Source organism: Melopsittacus undulatus, chromosome 3, assembly GCF_012275295.1.
Source record: "Melopsittacus undulatus isolate bMelUnd1 chromosome 3, bMelUnd1.mat.Z, whole genome shotgun sequence".
Taxonomy (NCBI): domain Eukaryota; kingdom Metazoa; phylum Chordata; class Aves; order Psittaciformes; family Psittaculidae; genus Melopsittacus; species Melopsittacus undulatus.
This window is the reverse complement of record NC_047529.1, coordinates 28,245,281-28,271,036: the sequence shown is the minus strand read 5'-3', so window position 1 is coordinate 28,271,036 and position 25,756 is coordinate 28,245,281. Positions and strand designations below refer to the sequence as shown.

Here is a 25,756-nt window from a genome sequence, read left to right as displayed (position 1 = left end):
CTCCTATTGCTTGTATGAATACATGAAACCAGGCTGCTCATGTTAAATGTAGCAGAGGCTAGAGCATGTGCATGACATGGTTTTCTCTGGAAGAGCTTCAGGCACCACTATTTCCATGCCTGCAATAACAGCATCAAGAAATCAGCTGTGTTTTAGTGGAGTTACCTGTGGATAGAGAGTGATGCTGTTTTGTTGCAGAGCTCCCTAAGCTCTACCTGCAGTGCTCCTGGCAGCCCCATGGCTTGCTGGCACAGCCTGGAGAAATGTGTGGCTGCAGCTCCCCTTCCTGCTGGAAAGAGCAGTTTCAGTCAAGAAACAGTCACTTTCTATAGGAAAAGTCATTCTGGGGGATGAAGCAGATTTTTTCAGTGGCATGCTGAGACATGCAGTGGTTTGAGGCTTTTTCACAACTGATGTGTTGGCAGCAGTGGACCGTCAGAGCAAGTGCTTGGCTGAGCAGGCTTGTGCTTGGCCAAAGCTACCTGCGTGCCTCAGCATACAGCCAAACACCCTTATGACATAGCCTGAAGTTTTGGCAAACTTGTGGTATTTTTGCATGGTTTTTCCCCATCCATTCGCTTGCACAGTGACCCAATCCAGGGCGCCTTCCTGGTTTGCAGAGTCATGCTGTGTTGCTCCAGTGAGAGCACTGCTTGGAGCTAGGGGAGGAGTTGTGTCAGATAACCATGGTCCCATCCACGGTCTGGTAAATCAGCAAAGGGCACGCTTCTTTAGATGTCACCAAAAAATAGTGTTCTTCTCAGTGGCAAATCTCTCATTGACTATAAGCCCCATGTGTCTGTAAGCACGTGTGAACATGTGTTTGCTGAACTGCTTCATCTGCCCCTGCGGCAGATACTGAGACTCCTCATGCTCCGGGGGGGGCTGCAACCTGCTCATAGCACTCAGTTATTTTCAGTCCTTTTTTCACTGCTCTAGTTAAGGTGGGTGCCTTATTTTATTTTCAGAGAAAATTGCCTAATGGACTTTGTTTGTTACAGCTGTTCCTCTGATGTGTGAGATTTTAATCTGCCCCCTTTTGAAGAAAAAGACCTTACTTTTAAGTAAAATAAAAATACATGTGTGTGAGAAGCTGCACTTGTTGAAATGTTTTCTAATACACAGATCCTGTTGAACAGCAAATAGAGACTGATTGTGGTCTCTTCTAGTTAAGGCTGTGGTTAGATTTGTTTGGTTTGGTTTTGTACAAGCCTGCTGTTTTGTTTATGAAACAAATACACCATTATTCCCTGTTCTCACACTGGATGAACAGTAGAAGTGATCTTTCTCTGTCTCTTCTCACAGCTGGAGAAGAAACTGGAAGGTCACTGTGTGACTTGCACCACTAGGTTTTACATGTGGAGATGTTCCAGAAACATGTCAGATCACTTACTTCTTAAGACGGGTTTTCCACTGAGCTTTTACATCGCTTTCATTAGATCTTTTCAGTGGATGGGTTTTGAAGCTACTCATTCAGGAGGGCACAGATTACAGAAGTCTAATACCACAACACTGCCATTTGTGATTAATGTTGAGGAAGATCAGAACATGGTTCTGAAAGAGCTGGGTAACCCTGGGGATAGTCACAGAAAAGGCATGAAATGCAGGGGCAGTATATCTCTGAATGGGATAGAAGCTGCTCATCTGGAAATGTGGAGAAGAACCCAGACAGAGCTGAACACAGATTGACCCAACACACTAAGGTGAAAAGACAAATCCCCTTCTTGGATGAGTTCCCAGTGCAGATAAGGAAACTTGGTGTTGAGGTGAGACCTTGTTCAGGATGGCGCATGCAGTCCCAGTGGTCAGGAGTCGGGAGGCTGTGACTACACTAAGAGCAGAGGAGGATTTCTACGGCATAGGGAAAGGAAAATGTGTGTCTCAAAGGGGGCAAGAAGAGCCTGGTCAAGGCTGATGTGGGAGTGATGGCTCTCTGTCCTTGTGTGTAGCAGCAGGAAAGACTGAAAGAAGATGGTGTTGGTAGCAGAGCAGATGTGGTCACTAGCACTGAATACAATTGGGCTGGAAGTTAAGATGATTTTGAGCTGGTAGAGGAGTGAAAAGCCTGTGACTGGGATGGTAGGAACAAAGCCTGGCTGGCTTTTGGGATGAAGCTCAGGAAGAAAGTCAGCGAGTGATGCTGCATCCGCCATATAAGAGCCCGAACGTGGTGTTTCCAAGAGGAGCAGTTCATCTTCAGGCATATTGAAAACAATGAGTACATCAAAATGCAAGTATATTGAGATACATCCATTCTGGCATAGCTCTGTATGGAAACCATTAGGACAAAACTGAGTAATGGAAGCTTGTGGGATACCAAGGTGGCTTGGAAGCAACAAGAAAGAGAAATAACCTATAACAGACAAACCTAGTTTGCAGGAACAGTGGCGCTAATGTCTTTGCTTCATTGCATGCCTATGGTAGGTATGCCACCTCTCTGGGGCTGGCACTCAAGCAGGTCTGCCCCTGTCATTCCTGGCTGCAAATTCGGTGTTGCCATAGGCTGTTTTTTATTGCACTTTGTCTAATTTCAGTCAAACAAAGCTGCCTTCTCAGCTGGGTGCTCACTGTACTGCCATTATACAAATTAGTGGAGAAAACCCAAGAGTTTTGTAATGACAGTACATTTACTGAGCACATTTTGTTGTCCAGTGAACCTGTCTGCCAGAACCTGACAGATAATTGCTATGAGAAATAGTTCTGACTCTTTTGCTCCCTGAAAAACGGGGGAGGAGTTGATAACTTTATCTCTCCCAGTTTTGGACCAAGCACAGTTTCGATGGCTATCTCAGCAGGTCAAAACTACAGACGTCTGTTCCAAACCAGTGGGTAATTGCTTTGTGCAAAGCCATTCATGAACTAATTTTTTCCTCCAGGAAGGTGAAGTTTGTTTATTCAATCCCATTTCAAAGCAATGCCTGTTCTTAACAGAGACCATAGCAGAAATGTGTGATCAACTTGGTTATTTCTGACCTGACTATATCTTCATTCTCGTTTTGAGAATATAATTTGAAGTATATTTTTTCCACATTGCTTCTTAATCTGTCTAGCCTGATATTTTCCAAAACTGTGGTTTCCTTCCTTCTCTCCCTTATTTTCCACTATTAAATCTTCCACCTCATTGAAAATACCTGATACATAGATTTAAGCAACTTTGGCACAGCACAAGATTCTGTGAGTTAATAGGCAGGGCATACCCCAGCACGCTAAGGATAGGTTGAAAGACAGCAAACAGCTTTCTGATGTGGGCTGGTGCTCAGGATGGAGAAGAGGACAGGTGATAGGTGTGAAAACAGAATATGTACATTAAAATGGACAGATAACTGGTGTAGTACTGTGCAGAGGAAAGCTCTGGATGATCTGCACATATGTATTACTGTATTTAGGGTCTGATTCTGTTAAATCCAAGCAAAGTAATTTCCCATCAGTATTCATTAGGAGTGGGTGTTTTTTGGTCAATGCCAGTATTTGCTTATCAGTACTGTTGCCCAACCTACAGGTTGTTCTGGCTCCAGTGTTCATGGTCTACATATGGGACTATGCAAGAGGCAGGAGGGAGGCAATGGGGGAAGGTCTGGTGTGGCTGCTGAGCTGGGCAAGGAGGCAAAAAGCCAGAATGGATGAATGGAACAGGTTGAATGTCTCCATCCATAAGAATAAAGGGTCTGCTGAAGCCCTGTAGGCCATATGAGAAAGGGATAAAAGGTAAACGGGGCTGAGAAATAGTGTAATGTTGAGGTGGCATTGCAAAGTGTAAATGTAGCTTCCAGATTTTCCTTTTTCAGCCAAGGGTGTTCTCAGCAAGCAAACCTAGCTCTGCATTTTTGGTGAGGGAGCTGAATGCTCTGTCCCAGGCTTTCCATAGATCTTTTTTATCTGGATGGTGCTGGTCGCAGTGGGACTGTGGGCAGCTCAGTCTTTCCCTTCCCACCAATGCTTTGAGAACTGCTGCGGTGGAGCTGCTGCGTCCCATGGGAGACCCCCCACAGCCTTCATCCGGGTCTCAGCCAGATAGGACTTTCTTCTAGCAGCAACCCTTTATGGTTTTCAGCAGAGCTTAGAGGAGGGTTATTTAAAGCCCTCATCCTTTCTATGGAGTATAGGAAGTAGGAAGCGCTTCCTCCCCGCAGATCTCTATCCAAAGCTTTTGTCTGCTTCCTTACAGTCCCACCCTGCTTGGAGTCGCTCCAAAACCCAGCATAATGGGGCAATGCGTCGTTGTTCAGTGGGGTCATCTTCAGCTGCAGCTCCTCTCCTTGTCCAAAACAGAAGGTTTTGGCACCAGAATGCCAAAGAGGGCTGTCTTGGGCTGGACTGCGGGTTATATAAATGCCTCTCTGTCCACCCTGCCCCACCACCCCTCCTGCAGTTAGAAGTGATGTTGCAGAGAGGGAATATGGGGATTGACCTCTCTCTGGGAGCCTAATTGATGCTTGCTATATTTTAGTTGTGAAATTTAGGAGAGATTTCAAAGGAAGTCTGACAAGTCCTGATCTCTGTGATAGAGGATCAAGAAGCTAAAAAAAAATTCTGTTAACCACATGAATGGTTTTAAGGTATAGCCTGCTCTTTTCAGAGCATGGGGAAGAAATGTGGGACTATTTCTGTTGTGCTGGGTATATCTCACAAAAAGTCTAGCAGCAGCATTGTTGCCTGTGTTTGCAGAGGGAAGACACAAGAGGTTGAATGGGAGGCTCAGCCTGGGCAGAACATCAGCTGGAGGATCTGCCTGGTACCTCCATGGTCCAGATTGCCTTAAGCTTTGCAGATAAAGCTTCACGTTCCTCTGCCAGGAATGTCTTCCTCAACACCAGTGTGACGCCAAACATGTACATCAGTTTCAGAGCAGACTCCCCTTGGCCCTGAGGGCCGTACCTAAGGTGGTACATTTGTTGGCCATCCATTTTCAACATTCATACTGCCAACAAAAGGCTGTTCACAAGCTTCAAGGCAAAGGGAAGTGGCCTCGCTGTTGTGTGCTGAAAGATGATGTCTGCACACCCCAGGAGAAGGCATCACCTCAGAAACTTTCGGTTAGTGAGCACTCCTCCACCGTCATAGCCCTCCTTTTAACCACTGCTGCGTCCTTTAAACACTTTTTTCCTGTTCCTCTCAGGAGGAAAAAATAAATGATAAATTATTGTGTTGATGTTACGCAAATGTTGCACTTACGGAAGGGTCTTGTTGGCATGGTTTGTCACACAGGATACCTTCTCCTGGTGCAGAAAAGTTGCTGGAAATTTCCAAGAAAATAGGTATGCCATCCTTGGGGAAGGAAGATTAAAAAGAAATTATGGCTATTGTGGATCTTCGTTTGTGAAAGGCACAGAAGTTAGTGAAAGTGTTAGGTTTAGTAGGATTTTCTGTTGTCCTGTTAGAAGTGGAGCTGGCTAGCACTTGATACCAGCTGTAGCTTAGGTTCTTTTCAGAGATCAGAGTAATGAATGAAAAGATCATAAAGTGGCTCAGGTCAGTATTCCAGTGTGCCTGTACCCAGAAGAGCTTTATCTGTCCATGGCCTGATATGTTAAAATCTTACTGATTAGATTCCTTTTTCTTTCCCTTTGCTAAAAAAATGTTCATGAAAATAGTGCCATCTGAGAGAGAGACCTTAAGGTGGTATCAGGAGTAGGTTTTCTGCCTTGTCCCCTTCTCCCCGCATGCATGCCCACCTTCAACATTGCTGTTGAAAGAAGACACTCATTTCCTGTTTTTACAGTCAAGACCATCACCAATGTGGCACCGAGGCAGTGGGACAGGATGTACCTCAGGTGGAGGTCAGCTCTTCTCATTCCTCCCCTGTCGGGGTGCTTCCTGCTTCACAACCATCACATCTCCTTCCTGTTACCTTACCCAGTTAGGGAGGAAAGTACACCCACTTGGCCACTACTGCCATCACTTAGAGGTATAAAATTCAGCATGATTTGATTTTCCATTTGCTATCTTACCCAGCCTGCTGACAGAGGCTCAGCTCCAGGCAGCCCTTACCTGCAGCGCTCAGAAAAGCACATTTGGTGTGGATACTGCTGGGGATGGAGCCCCGTGGTGGAGCTTAATGAAAAAGTGATGTCTTGAGTGCTGATTGCCTGGTTTACTTCTGAGGTTATATGCATTCGAGTGTTGAATGCCACACAGAAATGCCAGAGGAGAGAAAGGATTTTCTTACGGCTGTTATTGGTGCCCCTGAAAATGTCATAGTGTGTCTGGGTCAGGGGGTCTTCAGCTGTCTCCTCTGGTATGGGGCACTGCCTTTCTCTGAAGCAGACAGTCATATTGCTTTTCTGCATAGTTTATAGTGAATACACTTAAAAGCAAATCATACTGTTGAATGTTCAGGATTAATGAAAATTGGAGCTACTTAGCGCATGGGCTGGGACTGGAGGTGTCCTGCTGTGCTGCTGCATTAGCCTCTGCTTGCCTTGGACTCAGCTGCTGGAAGAGTCACAGAATCATAGGATCAACTAGGTTGGAAAAGACTTCTGAGATCAAGTCCAACCGTTACCCCAGGGCTGCCAAGGCCACCACTAAACTGTGTCACTGAGGGCCTCATCTGCATGGGTTATGAACACTTCCAGGGATGGTGACTCCCCACCCCTGCTCTGGGCAGCCTGTTCCAATGCCTGATCACCCTCTCAATGAAGAAATTGTTCCCAATATCCAATCTAAATCTCCTCTGGAGCAGCTTGAGGCTGTTACCTTTGTCCTATCACTTGCTACTTGGGAGAAGAGACCAACCTGCACCTCACTACAGCCTCCTTTCAGGTAGTTGTAGATAGTGATAAGGTCCCCCCTGAGCCTTGCCTTCCCCAGACTAAACAACCCCAGTTCCCTCAGCTGTTCCTCATCAGATTTATTCTCCACATCCTTTGCCAGCTTTCTTGCCCTTTTCTGGACCCAAAAAGAGTCTTCTGGAGTCCAGAAAGCATGGTCCCTGACAGCTCAGTGAGGGGTTTTGCCCATGTTTCTGCTGCTTTTGTAGGAATTGGTCACGAAATAATGTGATATCTTCTGTTTTCTGTAGATCTCCAATTTTTAAAGATGGGAACTGATGAGGGGGTATTACTTGTATCACTGAGTGTCATGCATGGCCAGAGAGATGGTCTATCATATCACCACTGATTAAGCAAGGATGTCCTTCTTATCTCTGTAGTGGGTACAGAAAATGGCACTTTGTGGTCAGGATCCACCTAAGAGGAACATCAGAGTCCTGCTCATCCCTGCGGCCATTGGGTCTGGAGTTCACACCTCTGAGGCACTACCTTGGCCAAACCACTCTCATGTGCCCTTGCCTGTGGGGAGCCAAGCATCCCTTGGTGTGAGCAGACCTTTCCACCCCAGGAGGACAGCAGGACATTGTCCCATACGGGTTCCCACATCCCAGCTTAGCATTATATTGCTATAATTTAGTACAGAATGTTTGGGGTTGCGATCTCAAGGCACAAAGGCCAATGGCTGTCCTGAATACTAACTTGAGCATGAGCCTCATGTGATGCTCTTGTCCAAGATGTGTGCTGGGGACGTGGCTTTCCTGTATGTGACAGTAGTATCTGCACTTTTGGCTCCGTGATTTTAAAAATAAACCAATAAATAAATAAGATTCCTGTGAGGCTGATACAGTCACCCCTCAGCTGTCACAGAGATTGGGCTGATTCCTACCGGCAGAAGATTTGGTCTTCAGATGCCTGAATTGCTGCATCCAGTAGAACCAGGTTTCTTCTTTATGGGTGGAATGCTGTTCTCATGTGGTTATTTTACAGAGGTTTTTCTTTCACAGGGTTTCTGCACCTCTGCAAATAAAAAAATAAAGTAAAATTAAGCTCTAGGTTTGCTTTTAGATTTTTAATTTCAGTTTTGCTTTTGTCACTCAGCAAACAGGAATATAACAGTGTGAAACAATTAGATCACTATCACTGGTCGTTGTCACTGAAGAGAAGAGTGTTTAGAGAAGAATTTTGGTTTAGTGGAGTGTATTTTTACAAGGAGCTTAACCAGTGGCTTTTGTGCTGTTTTGAAGTGATGATCTGTTAAAAAAAAGCTTGATTAAAAAAATGAGATTAATAAAATAATAAAATAATGCACTTATTAGTTGACATTTTGGAACAAAAAGTTGGGTAGTAGTAGAAATTGTTAGCAATATTTGTGTATTTGGTAGGTGAAAATATTAGTGACAGGTGTTCTCTTTGGGTTGATTCCCTCCCCCCCCCAGAGTTTCAGTATTTTAAACCAAGCATTGAAATAAATGTTGAAGTTTTATTAAAGGCAGCTAGTTGGCATATCTCCAAAACCACATTTCTGAACGTCTTTTTACTAAGCATACTAAATAATGCTTCTTAAAAACAATAAAATAAGAATTCATTCCACTCTTTGAAAAAAAAAACAAAACGCAACTTTTCCCTGTTTCAAATTAGCTATCCTGAAATCCCCTGGATTCCTCCAACCTCTGTATCCCAGGACAGCAGCTGCAATCGGGGAAGGATATCAGATATCTTCTGATTTTGGGCTTGTTTGGTTTTTTTTTTTTTCATTTAGGCATTATTAGCAGCAAGGATGGTCTCACAGACCATCCTCTGAGGGCTGACTGTCATCCATCACTGTCTCTTTAGCAAGTGTCATTGCCCCCAAACTGTCCATTTTCTCCACATGAATGGCTCTGATGCTATAGGGCTTGTTCAGGTGCCATTGGTTGGCTCTTATACTGTCGCGTTTTGGCTAATTCTGCTAAAATTTAATCCAGCTTCCTTTCTCCCAGAGCTGTGGGTATTCTGCAGAGAATTATTCTGCGAGTTACCTTCATCACTTAAATAAGTGCATCATATGAAAATCCAGTGACAACCGTGCTAGTTCTGTAGATTTACTTACATAAAAAATTTAATGTCCTGTGCTGATTTTGACATTTCTGTTCACTTTTTCTAAATAGGACCCATGTTCTCTCTGATTTCCCAGTTCACATCAGGCCCCTTCCCCTATCCTGCAGGCCTGCCCTCACAGAGGTTTATTTAGATTTACGTATCACAATAGTATATTCAGAGAATGTGACATGGGTTTTTCCTCATGCAACCCAACCTCAGAAAAAGACCTTGTGCGCTAAGACATTGTGCTGACATGTTTTCCTTGCTCTGTAATATTGTGTAAACAGACTATAATTTATTTTTTTTTAAGCATTGCCAACTTTGCAGAGCGTCTGAAGACAAAATAGGGTTGGCTGCTTCTCCCTTGGCTTCATTAAAATAAAAGGAAAGGGCAAAGGGAGGAGACGAGGAAGATCCACTCACGATTTTCTTTTCCTGTCTGCAATCACAAGCTACATTGCTGCCCAATCTGCTCCCACCCAAATTAACCCAATTTCCTAATTTACTCAAAATATTTCTGTACTACTCTTATTGCATTGGGAATATTTATCCGTTACAGTAATAAGCTTTCCACCCTGAGCTGGAGAACATTATAGAGAGCTCTTGGAGGAACTACCACTTTTATTGTCCCAACAAGGGTCTTGTTTTTTCCTCATTAGCAACAAATTGTGAATGTTTGGGAGTGTTTTGTCATTCTTTTTCTTCTTTGCAGGAAATTTCTAGTCTTACCCTCACCTCCTGGTGATGGGGGTCAGTGTTGGTGGGCACAGTGGGTACCAGCGTACCCTGGCTCATTGCAATGACTGCAATGGCTGGGAAGGTGTTGCCACTTTCATCTGCATATGCCTTTACACCCCATACCAATAATGCAAATGTAAAATTGTTCACAGGTTAATGAACTGATGCTGGATGTCAGAGACTAATTGATTTTTCCATATAAATCAGGACTATAATCCCAAGTAAAGTGACTTCAATAGATAGGAGCAATCGAGAGAACTGTAAGTGAATTTCTTAGGTTTCAGCCTGTGCAGCTGACTCCATGAAATTAATGGGCAAGCCTGAAAATACTCCTCTCACAGCTATTTGCAGGATTGGAGCCTTGTAATTATATCTTTGTTTGGCGAGCTAGGGGTAGGTGGTTATCTATAATGGGTTTTCATCCCAGATGTGCAATCAGGTTTTCAAGACCACACAGTTCCTGAGTACGTGTTTATGGATAAACTCACAAAGTGAGGTCGCTTGAGGTCTGTTACCAGTTCCCTGTGCCTCTCGGAGGAACATTCAGTGTACATACCTGAATTGTTACAGAGTGTTCTGGAACTGAAAATGAGGGTGATCCTTCCCCTTCACCCACCTTTTTAATAAGCTTCTGGAAGGGGTTTAAGTTGACAATAAGGTGCAAGTAAGCAGTAGTACTTACTTAAATAAAAGCATGATTAGTCATTGAAAGTGAAAAATGTAAAAAGCCCATTCATTTACTTAGTGTGGTCTGTTCTTCGCTTGTCAGGTTTCGCTTCTCTTTGTTTCCCCGAAGGCAGCGGAGGAAGGAGCTTCAGCTCTTTCTCATCTCAAGCTCCACAGCATTTCTGCAGGGCTTGATTTTTTTTGCAGCATTATTGATTGAGGTTTATCTTTTGTCTTGCTGCTTCTATTATTGAGTTTTCAAGAGGTGAAGATTTTCCTTGCTGTGCTTTGAACTTTATCAGAAAGGTGTTACTTTTGACCCCATGTCTACAGCTTGGGAAGACAAAGCAGGTGCTGCAGTAGCTGGTGTATGAGTGTCAGCATTTCTTTTGCCACAGGGCAGGAGAGAAGTTCACATGACTTTTAGCAGGCAGGACCCAATATCTATAGCAACGTCTTTGTATATCCTGTGCCTTTGCTATTGCAGTGCTCGTTGCTTAGGATACTGGCATTAAAACATGTAACAAAATCTGCTCTTTACTCCGGAGTTCATTATCTGTCCCAGGCCCATATAATTGCACATTTCCCCTCCCAGTTCAGATCAGACCGATTGACCATGGTCCGGAGGATGTCGTTATAATTCCATTTTTCAGCTTTTTTTGCTATGTGATCTTTTATTACCACCAAGCATTTGTTGCTAGCTGAAGTGCTCAAGAACCCATCTCCTTCTTGCAGCTTGGCCCACAGGAGCTTCTTAAATACATCTGTGCATTGACTGAGTTGGTGAGCAGTGGTGCTAACAGGGCCTAAAAAGTTTTTCTGTAAGGGTGTGTTCCTGAAGTTTGCCTCCACAGATCTTCAGTGATTGAGGCTTTTCTTTGGGCCACCTGTGGGGTTTTTGGTGGGTTCTGTGGGGTTTTTTGTCTTTTAAATACAAGGATCAAACTTTTAAAAATACAGCCTCAGAGCAAGGCAACACAGTGGCTGAATTGCCCTCTTCATGGCTCTTGTCTTCACCTCGCCATGGGAAAAGGATATTATTTCACAGAGTGGTTGATGTTGGCAGGGACCTCTTGAAATTATCCAGTCTACCCCACTGCTCAGGCAGGGTCAGGCTGCCCAGGACCATGTCCAGTTGGGTTTTCAGTATCTCCAAGGATGAAGGCTTCACAGTTTCTCTGGGCAACCTGTGCCAGTGTTTGGCTGCAATCATTGTGAAATGGTGTTTCCAAGCGAAGCCTTTCTTAACATGATGCTCACAGAGGCCCTGTGGGCTAAACCTTTTGTCTCTTCTGCACCCCAAGGCAGAAGGCATCAGTGACAGATCTGACAGTTCAGGTGTTTCAGTAAAAAAAACCTTTCACCCCTCTAGGAATGGTTCTTGCATTTCAGACCAACTTAGAGCAGTATTTGCTGTCTGACTTGTGCTGTTCATTTGCTTTGGACTCCTGCAGTCCCAGAGGCACTGTGCTACAGCTTCAGGACCACAACAGATCTCAGACATGCTTGTTCTGTTTTATAAATGAGCACTGCAAGAGAAATAATGCTAGATTTCCCCCTGCAAAGCAGATAGCTCAGATAATATAAAGAATATTTATTCTGTGCCTCTGCACTTCCTTTCTCTGCTGGAAAGCACCTGTGTCCTACAGGCAAGCATTTCATCAATTTTCCTCTTTTTATTAGCACTAAATCAGTATCCAAGGGGGTTGCACAAGGAAGTGCATCTCTGGAGTCATTCCTCCTTTTGCAGCCATGACTAATTCACTAAGAGGATCCCATCAGGAGTTCAGTTCAAGGGGCTTTTGCTTCAGGAGATTTGCAGTGAAAAAGCCCAGTTGGTCTCTGGCTATCTGGGTTAGGTGCTCAGAGAATGCTGCTACCCACAGTAACAGGTGGTTGACAGAGAGTTCTCACAGAAGCAGGATGCACTGAGCTTTGTTAGAAGTATTTCAAATACTTCAGTGTGTGGATGCTGACAACCGGTCCATCTGTTGGTAAAAACAGAAAATTGCTACTTTAGTTATTTCAGAGCTAGCTAGTTACTCACCCTAGTGCATGCTGCACCCCACCCGGCAACTAAGAACCATGAAACCACTCACTCACTCACCTCCTGCCCCAGTGGGATGGGGAGGAGAATCAGAACGAGAAGGTAAAACCTGTGTATTGAGATAAGAACAGTGTAAGAATTATGGGAAGTCAGGGGAGGAATACAAAGAGAGACAACAAAAAGAGAAACAAATCCCAAGATAGACAAGTGATTGCTCACCACCCACTGACTGATGCCCACCCCAACCTGAGCAGTGATATGGGCTTTCCAGGTAGCTCCCCCCAGTTTATATACTGGGCATGACGAGCTGTGGTATGGAATACCCCTTTGGCTAGTTTGGGTCAGGTGTCCTGTCTCTGCCCTCCTCTGGCTCCCTCTGTCCCTCCTCACCGGTAGAGTGTGAGAGACTGAAAAGTCTTTGATGAGGGTAAGTGCTACTGAGCAACAACTGAACCATCCGTGTGTTACCAGCACTATTCTCAGACTAAAGCAAAAGACCTCAGCACTGTGCCAACCACTAGGAAGAAAATTAACTCAATCCCACCTGAAAGCAGGACATGGGTGTGTGTCTCAGCTTCAGTGAAAGACTTTTTTTTCTCAATGCTAGGCTTTTGCTATGAGATTATTGCTTATATTTGGTGATCCTGGAAGGACAGAGGACATATTCAGGTAGAATTTCTCTGGCACTTCTGGAAACTGAGCTTATTGCGGACAGGAAGCAGCCCTGTATGATTTTAACAAAAATTTTGGTGTGAAACAGGATCAGTAATACATCTGCATTTCTCCCTGTTCCCCATCATGACTATCATTTCCATGAGCAGTGGTACACTTGTGATGTCTACTGGTTTGCAATTATACTTCCAACCTTTACTTGTCTGATCACCTCAGGGGTATTCCTGTGGTTATTTTTGTTGCTGCCATGATAGTGCTCGGTGCTCTGAGGGTTTTTGCTCATCACACTAAGCAGGCATGGACCTCATTGCTATGTATGTGGCAATTGCTTCCCTGGATTTCCCCTTGGCTTGATCAGAATTGAAGGACAAGCAGACCTGGGGCCACACTGGGTGCCACTCCCTTGCCTTCTACACCCACTGCAGTGAATGATGTGACTGGTACAGGCTCCTTAAAAAAACACCCCACAGTCCTAATCACAGGACTGACCTGAGCATCCCAAACCCGCTCCCTGCCATTTCCATTAGCAGCAGTCCTCCAAGTGGTCTTGTGGCTAAAGCAGCAACTGAGCCTCTGGAAAGTGATTTGATGAAAGCATTTTATAGCAATCGAATGAAATGTCAGCTGGATGCCAGCAGCAGGGGTTGCTGTCATGATTAATGGGATATTTAGGCATTTCATTTTGGAGGAGCTACCAGCAACACAATTCACATCGAAGCTGAGTTTTTTTGGATGGGCTTTAATAAATTAATGTTAATGTTGGTTATTTAATTATTTGTAACAAATTGGTTGCAACAACTGCAGGGTTACATTTGGGTTGAACGCATTATGAAGCCTTTCAGAAAGCTCATATGCAAAAAAAGGATTGTGTTCAGAGCACTGCACATTACTTTTCTGATAGAAAACAATGTAAAAAAGGAGAAAGGGTTGAAATAACCTGTAATTTGTTGAATACAAATACTACTTGAAAATAAAGCTTTTGAAGCTGATATTGAATGAGCGTCCATCCAAATAACAGGATACGTCTTACCGCTAGTAGAAGTAGTGAAATCTAATAAATGAAAATAACATCTTACCTCTATCTTATTTAGGGGCCTCTATTTTAAAGGGAACAAGAATAATAAAGGTATCATAGGAGCACAGAGAACTGGCATTAAACCTTTTCAAACTATTTGGAAGTTTTATAGTCCTTTAACCCTGTACATGATTAAAGCTGAGGTTATTTCTGCTTTAGTCTGACTCCTGCTTTAAGCAGGTTTTGCCATTTGTCCTCCTATTCCTCTCCAAGGACTCAGAGATACTGGCTGGCAAGGCAGGGAGTGCTTTTGGCAGTATTTGGACAGTAGTTCTTACAAAGCACCCGGGCATCGTGAAGTGAAGGAGTTCACCAAAGGCACCTTGTTGCTCAAGGACAGAAACAGTGCTACAATTTCTGCTCTTAAAAAAAGGTCCAAGGTCTATTCATTATTTGCTCCAAGCCACTGTTTTCTGCAAATTGTCTGCAGCAGAGTAGAAGATCGTGTTTTCTGCCCCTTGCGCTGCAAAGATGAATATCTGGAGCAGGCGAGATTCAAAGAGGCAGTAGGAGCAGCTTGGAGTTCGTGGTTTAACTGGAGGGCAGCCCTGCAATTTCCTAGGGCTGAGGCTGGCAGGGACTGGGAGCTGTAGCATCTCTGTATGTTGGGAGCATGCAGAGGTATGTCAGGGGCCCCGAGAAAACTGCAATGGAATGGACAAAAATAAAGCTTGGTAGCTGACGTACTGGCAGCTTTTCTAGAAAACACAAGTGCTAATGATAACACAGTTTTCTGTTAAGCCTGATGCATTGAACTAATGAGCAGCTGGCTGGTTTTTGTCTATGAGCATTAAGCCACAGAGCAGGATGTGGATTTTTTACATTGCTGAGGCGATGCAGAGGCTAAGTGGAATACAAATAAAACAAGCTTAAATTCAGCTGTTTGAAAACCTCTCTGCTGTAGGGCAACTTATTTCTTGTTGACCTTTTTTTTCCCTTAGGTTCTTATGCATGCCTGGGATTTTTAATCTCTGGGAAGTGCTTACTCCCTGATATATTTTTCCTGGTCTCTGCTCAGCTGTTGCAGTTTCCAAATAGCTGTGTGATGTTGGCCCATTACTAACCTGCCTGTAGCACTGGCTGCAAGCAAGCCTAACGGGCAGATAGGGCTGTGCAGAGAAGTGTCATTTATGCTGGACCCGTCGCAGGGGTTTGGATGTGACTTTGTGCAAAGCTTGTGAATAAGCTTCTCAAGCCTGGGGAAGGAGATGCAGCTCAACCCCTTACTTGGCAGCTTAGTTTGGCATTGCTGGGAAGCCGTGAAGGGCTGAAAAGGATAAAAGCCAAAACTACATTATGGTTTGGTTGGGGTGTTTTTCTGTTGTTTCCTAAGTGCAGACTGACCATCCATTTTGCTGAAGGAGCTTTCCTGTTGCTGGGCAGTCTCACCGGTGTGTGATCACTCACCCATCATGGCCATTGTCAAGGGAGGGGACAAACCCAGCCCCCTCCTGACATCCTGATAAAACCTGAGGTTAAAATGCCCTTTTGCTCACCCTGGGGAATATTGAACTTACTGAAGAAGGTTATATATATATATAAAAGTATAAACCACAATAAGCCTGAAAGGAGTTGCTTTGCTGAACATTTTGCTTTAAAAAGCCCTTTTCTCTGCTTGTCCGTGAGGGCAGAGGGTTGCAATCTGCTGGAAAGGATGAAGTGCCTTGTGCCAGTGCTGTTGTCACAGCGACTCGTTTACTTGTGCAGCTTCCACAGCTGAGAAAAAGAGGGAGAAATCTTTCAGGATGATGCTGTTGAGCATGGGCTGTGCTGAGCTTACTGTTGCTGCACCCTTTTGTGACCTCTGGGGTGCCACAAGCAGCACCAACTGCTGTGGGGCTGCTGGGGGAGGAGAGATGCGGGAAAGAGATGCTCCAGAAGCCAAGGGGGGAGATGCTCCAGAAGCCAGTGGTTTTCAAAGAGCATCTGGACAATGCAAACAGATTTGGCACAGAGCAGTCTGCTTTCCTGCTTCTTGTTCACCCCCCCTTACTTTCGCTTTTGAATAGATGGATTTACTTTTCATTGCCACTGCCATCATCACAGCAGATCAGCCTGCTGGAATGGGTCAGGAGTTGGAATCCAGACCTGGGCATCACAAGCTGTATGATAGAGGGGAGGGGTTGTAACAGAGAAACAAAATAATGACAATTATTACTTCCCAAATAATAATTAATATTTCCCAAACAGTCCCTCACAAACTAGCTTCCCTTGTCCTTCCACAGCACACTAGTCACTCAGAGAGCCTAGAGGAGAGGAAAATAGGCCAAATGAAATTAGATAATTTTCCAGTGATTTATAGCATCCTTTTTCTCCTCTTTTCCCCTTGTCCCAGGCAGGCTCTGCCTGCCCCTGGCCCCTCTTCTCTGGGGCTCCAGTGGCTGGAGCTCAGGCAGATGCTCTTTTGCTTTGCAGCTAGTGAACCCAGATCCAGAAGAGGATGGGGAAGCAGAACAGCAAGCTGCGCCCTGAGGTGCTGCAGGACCTGCGCGAGAACACTGAGTTCACGGACCACGAGCTACAGGAGTGGTACAAGGGCTTCCTAAAAGATTGCCCCACAGGCCATTTGACTGTAGAAGAATTCAAAAAGATATATGCGAATTTTTTCCCCTATGGCGACGCGTCAAAGTTTGCAGAACATGTCTTCCGCACCTTCGACACCAACGGTGATGGGACGATTGACTTTAGGGAATTCATCATCGCCCTGAGTGTCACCTCTCGGGGCAAACTGGAACAGAAGCTGAAGTGGGCATTTAGTATGTACGACCTGGATGGCAACGGGTACATCAGCCGTGGGGAAATGCTAGAAATAGTGCAGGTGAGGCATCAGCTCTGCTTTTTTGTGTTTTACTTGTGTTACTGTAACCTTTCCCCCCCAGGACAGCTGGAGCTGGAGATGAAGGGTGTGCTGAGCTGGTTTGCTCCTGCCCCAGGGAGGCTCCTGAGCCCATGGTCCCCAAAGGGACAATGGGGTCCATAGTGGGACCTATGAGATGCAGATGAGGAAAGGGCCTGAGCCATGAACAGGGTGCTTATGCAACTGGCCTGCAGCCAAAGTCTTGCATGTCTCCCTGGTGATTTCTTAGTAGGACAATGATGGGATCAGAAAACCCTAAATACATATTTTACTGACCTGATTAATCTCAAAATTAATACTTTGAAACTTCAAATCTGAGTCAACGTGAGCTCTGAATGAAGGGCTGAAGCACATAATGCACCCAGCCAGTGCCCTGGCAGTTGGTACTCATGGTTGACATGGGATAATTTAGGAGGAGGTCTTGGACTTTAGACATCCTAAAGAGATCTCCTCTTTATTCACAGAATCCCAGAATCCCAAGGGTTGGAAGGGACCTTGAAGGATCATCTAGTCCAACCCCCCTGCAAGAGCAGGGTAACCTAGAGTACATCACACAGGAACTTGTCCAGGCGGGCCTTGAATATCTCAAACGTAGGAGACTCCACAACCCCCCTGGGCAACCTGTTCCAGTGCTCTGTCACTCTTACAGTAAAGAAGTTCTTCCTGATGTTAACGTGGAACCTCCTATGCTCCAGTTTACACCCATTGCCCCTTGTCCTACCACTGGATATCACTGAATAAAGCCTAGCTCCATCATCCTGACACCCACCCTTTACATATTTGTAAACACTGATGAGGTCACCCATCAGTCTCCTCTTCTCCAACCTAAAGAGATCCAGCTCCCTCAGCCTCTCCTCATAAGGGAGGTGTTCCACTCCCTTCATCATCTTTGTGGCTCTGCACTGGACTCTAAGTCTGAAAATGTTTCCTTACCCTTCCACAAAGAAAACCAACCCCTATTCCTATATATTCATATTCACCTGTAATCCATACAACACCCCATATGCATACGCATGAGTGTATGCTGAGAGCCAGCCAAAGAAGCAGTGGCTTTGCTCAGTTGTAGAAAAGAGAATTACACGCCATTACCTCCTGTATTTTAGCTCAGTCCTGCTTGTATATTAATCTAGACCCTGACATTCAGTTAAACTGACCCAGCAGCGTGGGACCTTCTTTTGAAGTGCAAATAAATACAGGAAAGAAAAATAAAACAAGCTGCAGTCAGAAATTCCTGTTTGTTTTGGTTTATGAAGTCCTGCAGCTACTTGCCGGGGTCAGCTGCCTGGTTTTATTGCTACAGGATTAAAGTCTTTTTCTCAGTCCTGGTGCTTTTTCATTTGGGTCATGTTTTTCTTATATCTTTTTCTTTCCTTTTTTGTGTTTTTCATGCTCAGGCAATCTACAAAATGGTTTCATCAGTAATGAAAATGCCGGAAGATGAATCCACTCCTGAGAAGCGAACAGACAAGATCTTCAGACAGATGGACACAAACAATGATGGTAGGATCTCCACTGGCACCCCTTTCTAGGCTCTAGGAGTAGAAGTTTCTAGACTGGCACTGGTAGAACCAGATGATGGTATTTGAGGAGAAGGGGTAGAGGGCAGGGCTGTTCCCACCAGTGCCTCCAGTCTGCCTGGCCTTGGTGGGCATCTGCGGTCCTTAACAAATAGGGTGTGTAAGTGACAGCAGGTGAGATATTTCTGCTGGGGACTGGGAGGGGAGTATTCCCTCCCTGACATCTCACAGGTAAATCCCCTTCTGCAGAGGCTCCTCTGAAACCCTCCTGACTCCAACTTCTTGGGGTTATTTTCTCTGGGTGTAGGATGAACTAGGCACAAGATTTTGTTCCATTTGTCCTTGACAGGTTGCACTCCTGGGCTTGTCATCAGTAATGTGGGTCGAAGATATGACTGGGTACCTGACAGTAAAAATTCTGCTGGGTCCATAATGCTTACTTTCTGTGCATGTTTGTGGCATGCGTACATACGCACATGGTCAGACGCTAACCTGCACTGTTTGCTCTGTTTCAGCATGTGTGTCAGGGGGATGTAACAGATCCCAAACCAATTATGGACACTTGATAAATTATCTCTGACAGTGTACCTGTCACAACCCCTCCACCTGAGCTAGTTCATTTCCTTAGGCTCGAAAACATAGGCAAAACTGAGCAATTTCCTCTGCCCGTCAACCTGCTGACGTGTTTCCTCTTGTCCCAGTTGAGGTGGAGCTTTCCCTGGGAATTACCCCAGCAGCACATGAAGTGGCAGCTGCCCACTTCAGAATTAGGAGCTGTATCCTACTGATGTGCTCAGCAGGAGCAAAAACATGGGTTTAGCACTGAGATAGGAAGACCTGGAAAAATACGATCTTATCTATAGAAAGGTCTTTAAGAGAATTTTAAGGATGCGTTTTGGCATCTGCTGCTGCAGTCCCTGGGGCAAATTCCTGGCGTTGCTGAAGTCCTCGAGTATTTTTACTGTTGACTTCATAAAAACTGGCACTTCATCCCCTGGCTTCACATGTGGAGGGCCCTAAAATAACATGATTAAAATATTTTTGTTCTGCAGAAAGAAGTGGCTCATGCAGATGTGCAACATAGCGGTCACGAAACCTGCTATATATACATCCATTGCACATTGTTGCTCAACTAAAGTCATCCTATCCCCTGGGAAATGCCCTGCAAGCCATGCAATGGCAGGCCATAAAGTCTGTGCAAAGAGAAGCATATGTGCTCTTGGCGGATGGAAATGTTTCCCCTTCCCCATTTGACTGTCAGACATTGCAAGTAGATTTTGATTTGTGCTTTGCTTTTACGTATTGCAAGGAGAGGGGGAAACTAATAAATCACAGAATCATAGAATCATAGACTGGTTTGGGTTGGAAGAGACCTTAAAGATCATCTGGTTCCAGACCCCTGCCATGAGCAGAGACACCTTCCACTAGACCAGGTTGTTCAAAGCCCTGTCCAACCTGACCTGCTAGTCCTGATAAATGTCCTGATAGTTATGAGTGCTCCTGTGGGCTGATAAAAATGTAAAAAAACACTTGGTTTGGGAATACTAGGTTAAAAGTAGGAAATTAGGACAGAAGTGTGCTATTGGTTTTTAAGCTTCTGTGATTTGTACAAGAGGTTTGCTGGTTCTTCCCTGTTTGACCTGATTTGGGTGCTGGCCACTGAGCTCAGTCCTCTCCCCATCCTCCTGCAGGCTGGGAGCATCTGGGGTCTGGTGAAAACTGCCACAATGAGCTTTGTGCTTCCCTCTCTTTGGGAACACATGGCCAAAAGTGGCAGCAGACAGCTACCAAGTGCCAGATGTTTGTACGTGGGTCCTGCCTGCCTCAAGCAGAGCAGTTCAGGTTGGGTAAGGATGGCCTTGCGGTGTTGTGTGAGAGTATGGGTAGGTCATGCTGGGAGCACAAGGTAGATGGGAGATTGGTGGATATGGTGTCAGGGATGCCAAAAATGCTTGTCTCCTCTGGTTCACAGGGAAAATTGTTTCACTTCTCATTAATGTTGCTATGGCTCATTTCTGCCATGGCTCAGAGTGCAGGAGCAGGAGAGTATTGGTGATAGCAGGGAAGGCAGAAGCTGCTCCCGGGTTTCTGATGGCATTTGTGCAGGGGACTGGTCCTGAACTCAGGAAGAACCTGCCAGAAGGCTGGATCACCCTAGGATGAGGTCTGGAAGACCAGATGGGAACTTTCCTCCTTACCATGCTGTACCATGCTGTGCCACGCGACTGTTGAATGCCAGACTGGCAGTTGCTCCTCATGGTCTCTTCTCCAAAGATTACCTTTTCAGACCCACAGACTGTTACAGGGTCCATCTAAGTCAGTACATCTGCCCTAAATTGAAGATGTGTAAACCCAAAACCACTCAGGAACGGTACGTGGCAATAGGTGGCTCCACCAAGAGTGGCTTTTCTTGCTGCCTTTTGAAACCAGTCCTGTTCTTCTATACGCAGCAGGGCAAAGCAAATGGCTTGTAGAATCATAGAATGGTTTGGGTGGGAAGGGACCTTTGGAGGTCATCTAGTCCAACCCCCTACAGTGAGCAGGAGCATCAAGTAGATTAGGTTGCTCAGAGCCCTGTCCAGTCTGACTTTGGAGGTGCAGGAGAAGCCATCGCTGCTCAGCCCTACATGTCGCAACAAACAAGGGAGCAAAGTGGAGAGATTTGAGATATTTAGGTTTAAAATTTCATACTAATATAAGCATAATTTTTAAAGTGTGCATATGTTCAGGTACCATACTTTGTGTTCATGTGTCATGCAATTTGTGTAGTCTGGTTCTGGGCAAAAAGCTGCCAAGTGATATTAGAACAGTTGGGTTTATATTTGGTACTGTCTTTTTAAATAAAAAAATAACAATTATTATGTTAGGTTATTTTGCAGAATCAAAAATCATCTGGGCTTAAGGGCTTGAGTTGGATTTGGCTGCTGTGCATTGCACTAAATTCCCCTCGATGCCTTTGTGATAGATTAAATATACGTATGTTGCTTCAGTGAGGAGGGCTATTTTTAAGCTGCAGCAATGGTGGCAGCAACAACTGAGTTTCCAAGAATGATTTTCATTCTGGTTTTTCCTCCCTTTCAGGTAAACTGTCGCTGGAAGAGTTCATCAAAGGTGCCAAGAGCGATCCCTCCATTGTGCGGTTGTTACAGTGCGATCCCAGTAGCGCGAGTCAATTCTAATGAAAGGGGACAGTGTGCACAGAGAATCTCAGCTTGTGTCCTTCAAGCTTTGCTTGCAAACGGATGCCTTCTCAAACACCCCTCCACACCTCGCGGATAAAACCCCATTGCCAGATGTGTGTGTGTGTGTGTGTGTGTGTCCGAGCGAACCAGCGCTCGCTCCCTTCACTAACACCAGTGCAGCTCTCCTTCGGCAGCTCCGTTCCTGCTTCCCTGTAACGTTATGATTCACTCCTCACAGTTTAAATATTAATCAAAAAGTATGTTTACATGCAGCTGCAAGAGTTCAAACCGCTGGTGAGATACCACTTCACTTAGCCGTAAGACGTAGTTCCCAAGAAGATGATAGGTAGGACTTTAACCCAACATAGCAGATGGTAGATAATTTATTTTGCTTGAGAAATTACTAAGTTAAAAAAAATAATGGACTGAATGGAGTAGAAAGTTAAAAAAAAAAAAAAAAGAAAAAAAAAAGAGCAGCTTTCCTGGGCATGGTTCCAGTTTTCTTTTTGAGGAAAATTGCTTGCACTTATCTAATGGTCTTTACTTTCTTTTAATATATATATATAAATTATATATATATGGTGAAGTAAAATTTTAAATATTTAGGTCATCTATTTAAGGCATAAAATAGAATTCAAGCTTTGTTTCTTCTAGTTGTCTGTGATTTATTCGAATCTTGGAGATTGGTTTTTTTTGTGATATTTATGCATTAGCAAATTGCTGTTCCAAAAGAAATGCATGACTAGCAATTCGTGGATATTTCACTCTGTTTAATTCCTGAATGCAAATATTTGTTCATTTTTACTGTCAATCGTTCCAATGTTACTGTATTAACGGAAGACCTGAAAGGAGTTCATCCTCATTTTGTATTTCTCAGTGGAGTCCTACTTTCTGGTGGTCGCTGCATTAAATGGCTTTTGAGTGCCCCAAAGTGACGTGACTCGCACTGCTGTTCTTGACTTGGCTACACTTCCTCCCTTTTGCTGTCAATATGTTAATAGTCTTGTGCATTCCAGTGTTATTTAATATCTGCCTAATGCCAAGAAATAGTAATTGAAATAAAAGACTACTTTTCTTGTCACTCCCTGTCTTGGTCTAACCCATGCAGTAAGCTCCTAGCATCACACGTTTAGGGGAAGGACAAGGCCAGCTCCTTGCCCAACATGTCCCTTTTAAGTACGTAGGATTTTGGGGGAGCCCACTGTTGCAATGGTGTTAGTGCCTGTGGGACCCTGCTCCATCCCAGCTGGGTCCTGGGTGAAGGCAGCTCCTTGATGAAGACTGTAGGAAGGTGACAGCTCAGTTTCTGCTAGATGTGGAGGAGCTCAAGGCGATGAAGGGAAAGCTGCCAGCCCCATTAGCCAGGCTCTTGTGACCATGGATTTACAAACTAATAGTATCTCGATCCTGTCAGGTATTGGGTTTGTGCTGTTGGAATAACATTTGACATTAGTAGCATGAAAAGCAGTTTTCCCCACATTCATCAGGCTGGCAGGTAGCTGCTTTAAGCCTGTCCTCTCTGCAAATTAAGCTATCAACAAATGATTTGGCCTGAGGTTAATGTTAAGCATGTAATTAAGGGATTTTTGCTGTGCAGGATTTCCTAGTTAGTGGTTAGGTGTTAAAAATTCTTTTATACTAAAAAAATGAGGTATTTTTGCTGTATGCAATGATCTAATAGCAGTTGGGTGTTAAAACTTTAATGTTAAAAGAAGTTGGTTGCAATATCCAAATGGAAATGTGTTGTTGGGTCAGACTTATTCTACAATACAGGCTCATGTCAGTGCTGCCAAGCAGAAAAGTGTGTTCACCTTTATCTCCTAGAAATTCAAATGTGAGCTATTAAACCAACAGTCCTTTCAACTGCAACACCCTGCTGATGAGTGCAGCCCTGAAAAGGAGGTTGATCAAGGAGCCTGCCTGCTTTCCCTGGCTGAGCCCAGCTTAAAAGCAAACTGTTGGAAAAAAGATATGAAAATTCCATGGTTGCTTATAGTCTGTCTCCAACTTATTTGTGCTCACACCCACTGGCTGTCTGCCGAAAAAGATGCTGTGGCATTTAAGATGCTGCAGATGTTCTTACTCTAATTGCTCTTCTTGCACAGGCTGGGTAGCGGTTGTTCAGATGTGAATCGGCCACCATGGGCTTTATCATCTCTCTGCACTTGGGAGAATGTGAAAGAATGTCTATAGTCTTGTTGTGGGATGGTGCCTTTGAGAGGGACCACAGCTTTTGAATCTTGTTTGTGTGATCTTGCAGTGAGGCAGGCATGTTTTTACTCAAGCAGTGCACAGGGTCTTTTTCTTAGGTACCAAGGATGTGAACACTGTTTTGCTGTAGCATTCATAAATGCAGCAGTTCTGTTGTTCATCTGCTCTTGCAGGTGGTACTGGTTTTACGTTTTCCACCTTTTCCCGACATCTCTTCTGATTTCCACTTCTGTCTGCATTAAGTGGCAGGTTTTTAGTAGCTGTTTAACAAAGCCTAAACTTTTCTTATTTGAAAAGAAAAAAGTACCTCCTTGCCAAAGCTCATTTTGACCTTGTTTTAGCAGAAACAAAATTAAAGAATCTGAGTTTCAGTGGTCAAAACCATTCCCTTTTCTTTGACATTGTAATGTTTGCTCTGAAACATGCCAAGGTTTCCATGGGGGAGACACTGGGATTACATCGTGCTTTATCTGGCCTGATTTCTTCTACCTTTCTCTTTGCCACTTTAAATAATCCAGTCACAGGTTTTATTTGGGGAGGTGGAGGGGGGTTGCCCCCCACTGCTTTCCCAGCTTTTAAGGAGTTTCTTCTTTTCAGAGCAGGGTGGATTGGCTCCATTTCAGAGAGGGGCTGGCACAGGATATGTGAGCAAGGCACCCCCATCTTGTCTTTTGGAAAGCAAGCAAGAAAGATTCCTAGTCAGTCATCATGCATGGCATCCTGGGGAGACAGGTGGATGCTCTGAAGCCCAACCATGCTGAGCTTGTCAAAGGTGGTCTCTGATACAGGGAATCTTTTGATTACAGGCCAGCTAAGTACTGGAAAGGGCTTTATCTACTGCTGCCAAGCAGCTCTCCTGAGAAAATCAGACCTGCTTCAGGGGCTGAAGTTGTGCATCTACAGTCACTGGGTAACTGAACATCTTGGCTGTGCTTTGAAGAGCTCCTCTGAGACCACATCTGCTTCCCTGTCTGGTAATGAGGATTAGGAGGGAGAGTAATTTTCAAGCTCATCCTCCAGGATGTGTTGTTTGAGAGTTGGTCCAGGTGGAGTTCAAAACTGATGGAGAAATCAGTGACAAGCTTGCAGAGCTTTACTGGTCATCAGGCTCCACAGGTGTCTTTTGGGGAGGGACTGGTGCATAAAAGGGTTAATAACTTGCAAAATGATGTCAAGTGATTAATAGGAAACTTCAGCTTCTTAAGTGACTATGGTGTTTTGGTGAGTTGTGTGCTTAATCAAAAATGGAGTCCAGCAAAAGTGGAGTTTTGCACAAAAAAAAAAACCCAAGCCCATCAGCAGGTCCATTTTTACTGCACTTCAATAAGCTATGTAATTATGTTCTTGCAATGGAGATATCTAGCACTCTGAAAGCTCTGGCTAATTACTACATAAACTCAGGCTTTTCTGTATGAATTGCAGGTCCTATTAAGCTAATTCGAAATTCTGTCATTGCCTTTCAAATTAAGTTAGTGCCTGTCTGTTTGCAGCTGAACTCCAGCCTGGGTGGCAGAGGTGCTTGTATTCAGCTTTGTGTTTTTCTGTCATTGGGTTTACATTGGCTCCTTGTTTTTAAATGAGGCCCTTTGCAGTGTGTTTTTAGCATTAGTCTCTCCCTCCCTGGGAGGAGAGGTGTTTCATTGAGAAGAAGGAAAAGGAGAGGAGAAGGAGAGCAGAGCATCCCCCTGTGTAGGAGCTTTGGAGATGTGCCTGTATCGTTGGGAGCAGTGTGCCTGCAAGCAGACCTTCAGAGCCATGGGGGTAAGCCCACGGACACAAGTTGTGTGAGTTAATTTAACAGGCTAACAGCAGGCTGGCCCTTCCTAATGGAGGAACAGTTTATCCCAGACAACACCTTTACTGCTTGCACTGTCACTAGAGGGAATTGTCTCTCCCCTGAAGGTGAGGAGCACCTTTCTGCACACATTCCCACACCTCAGTG

The 25,756-nt window shown here is 44.6% G+C and overlaps 1 protein-coding gene across 5 annotated transcripts in view; it reads left to right on the top strand.

Moving 5' to 3' along the window:
• HPCAL1 (hippocalcin like 1) overlaps positions 1–22,013 on the top strand; it is a 77,734-nt gene extending 55,721 nt beyond the window's left edge. For all 5 annotated transcript variants that reach the window (XM_031052777.2, XM_031052776.2, XM_034061204.1 and 2 more), the window contains 3 exons: positions 16,463–16,865; positions 18,299–18,404; positions 21,503–22,013. In XM_031052777.2, coding sequence (XP_030908637.1) covers positions 16,488–16,865; positions 18,299–18,404; positions 21,503–21,600 — 582 coding nt within the window. In that variant the 5' untranslated portion in view covers positions 16,463–16,487 and the 3' untranslated portion in view covers positions 21,601–22,013. The remainder of the gene's footprint in view (positions 1–16,462; positions 16,866–18,298; positions 18,405–21,502) is intronic.
• The last annotated feature ends 3,743 nt before the right edge of the window (positions 22,014–25,756 follow it).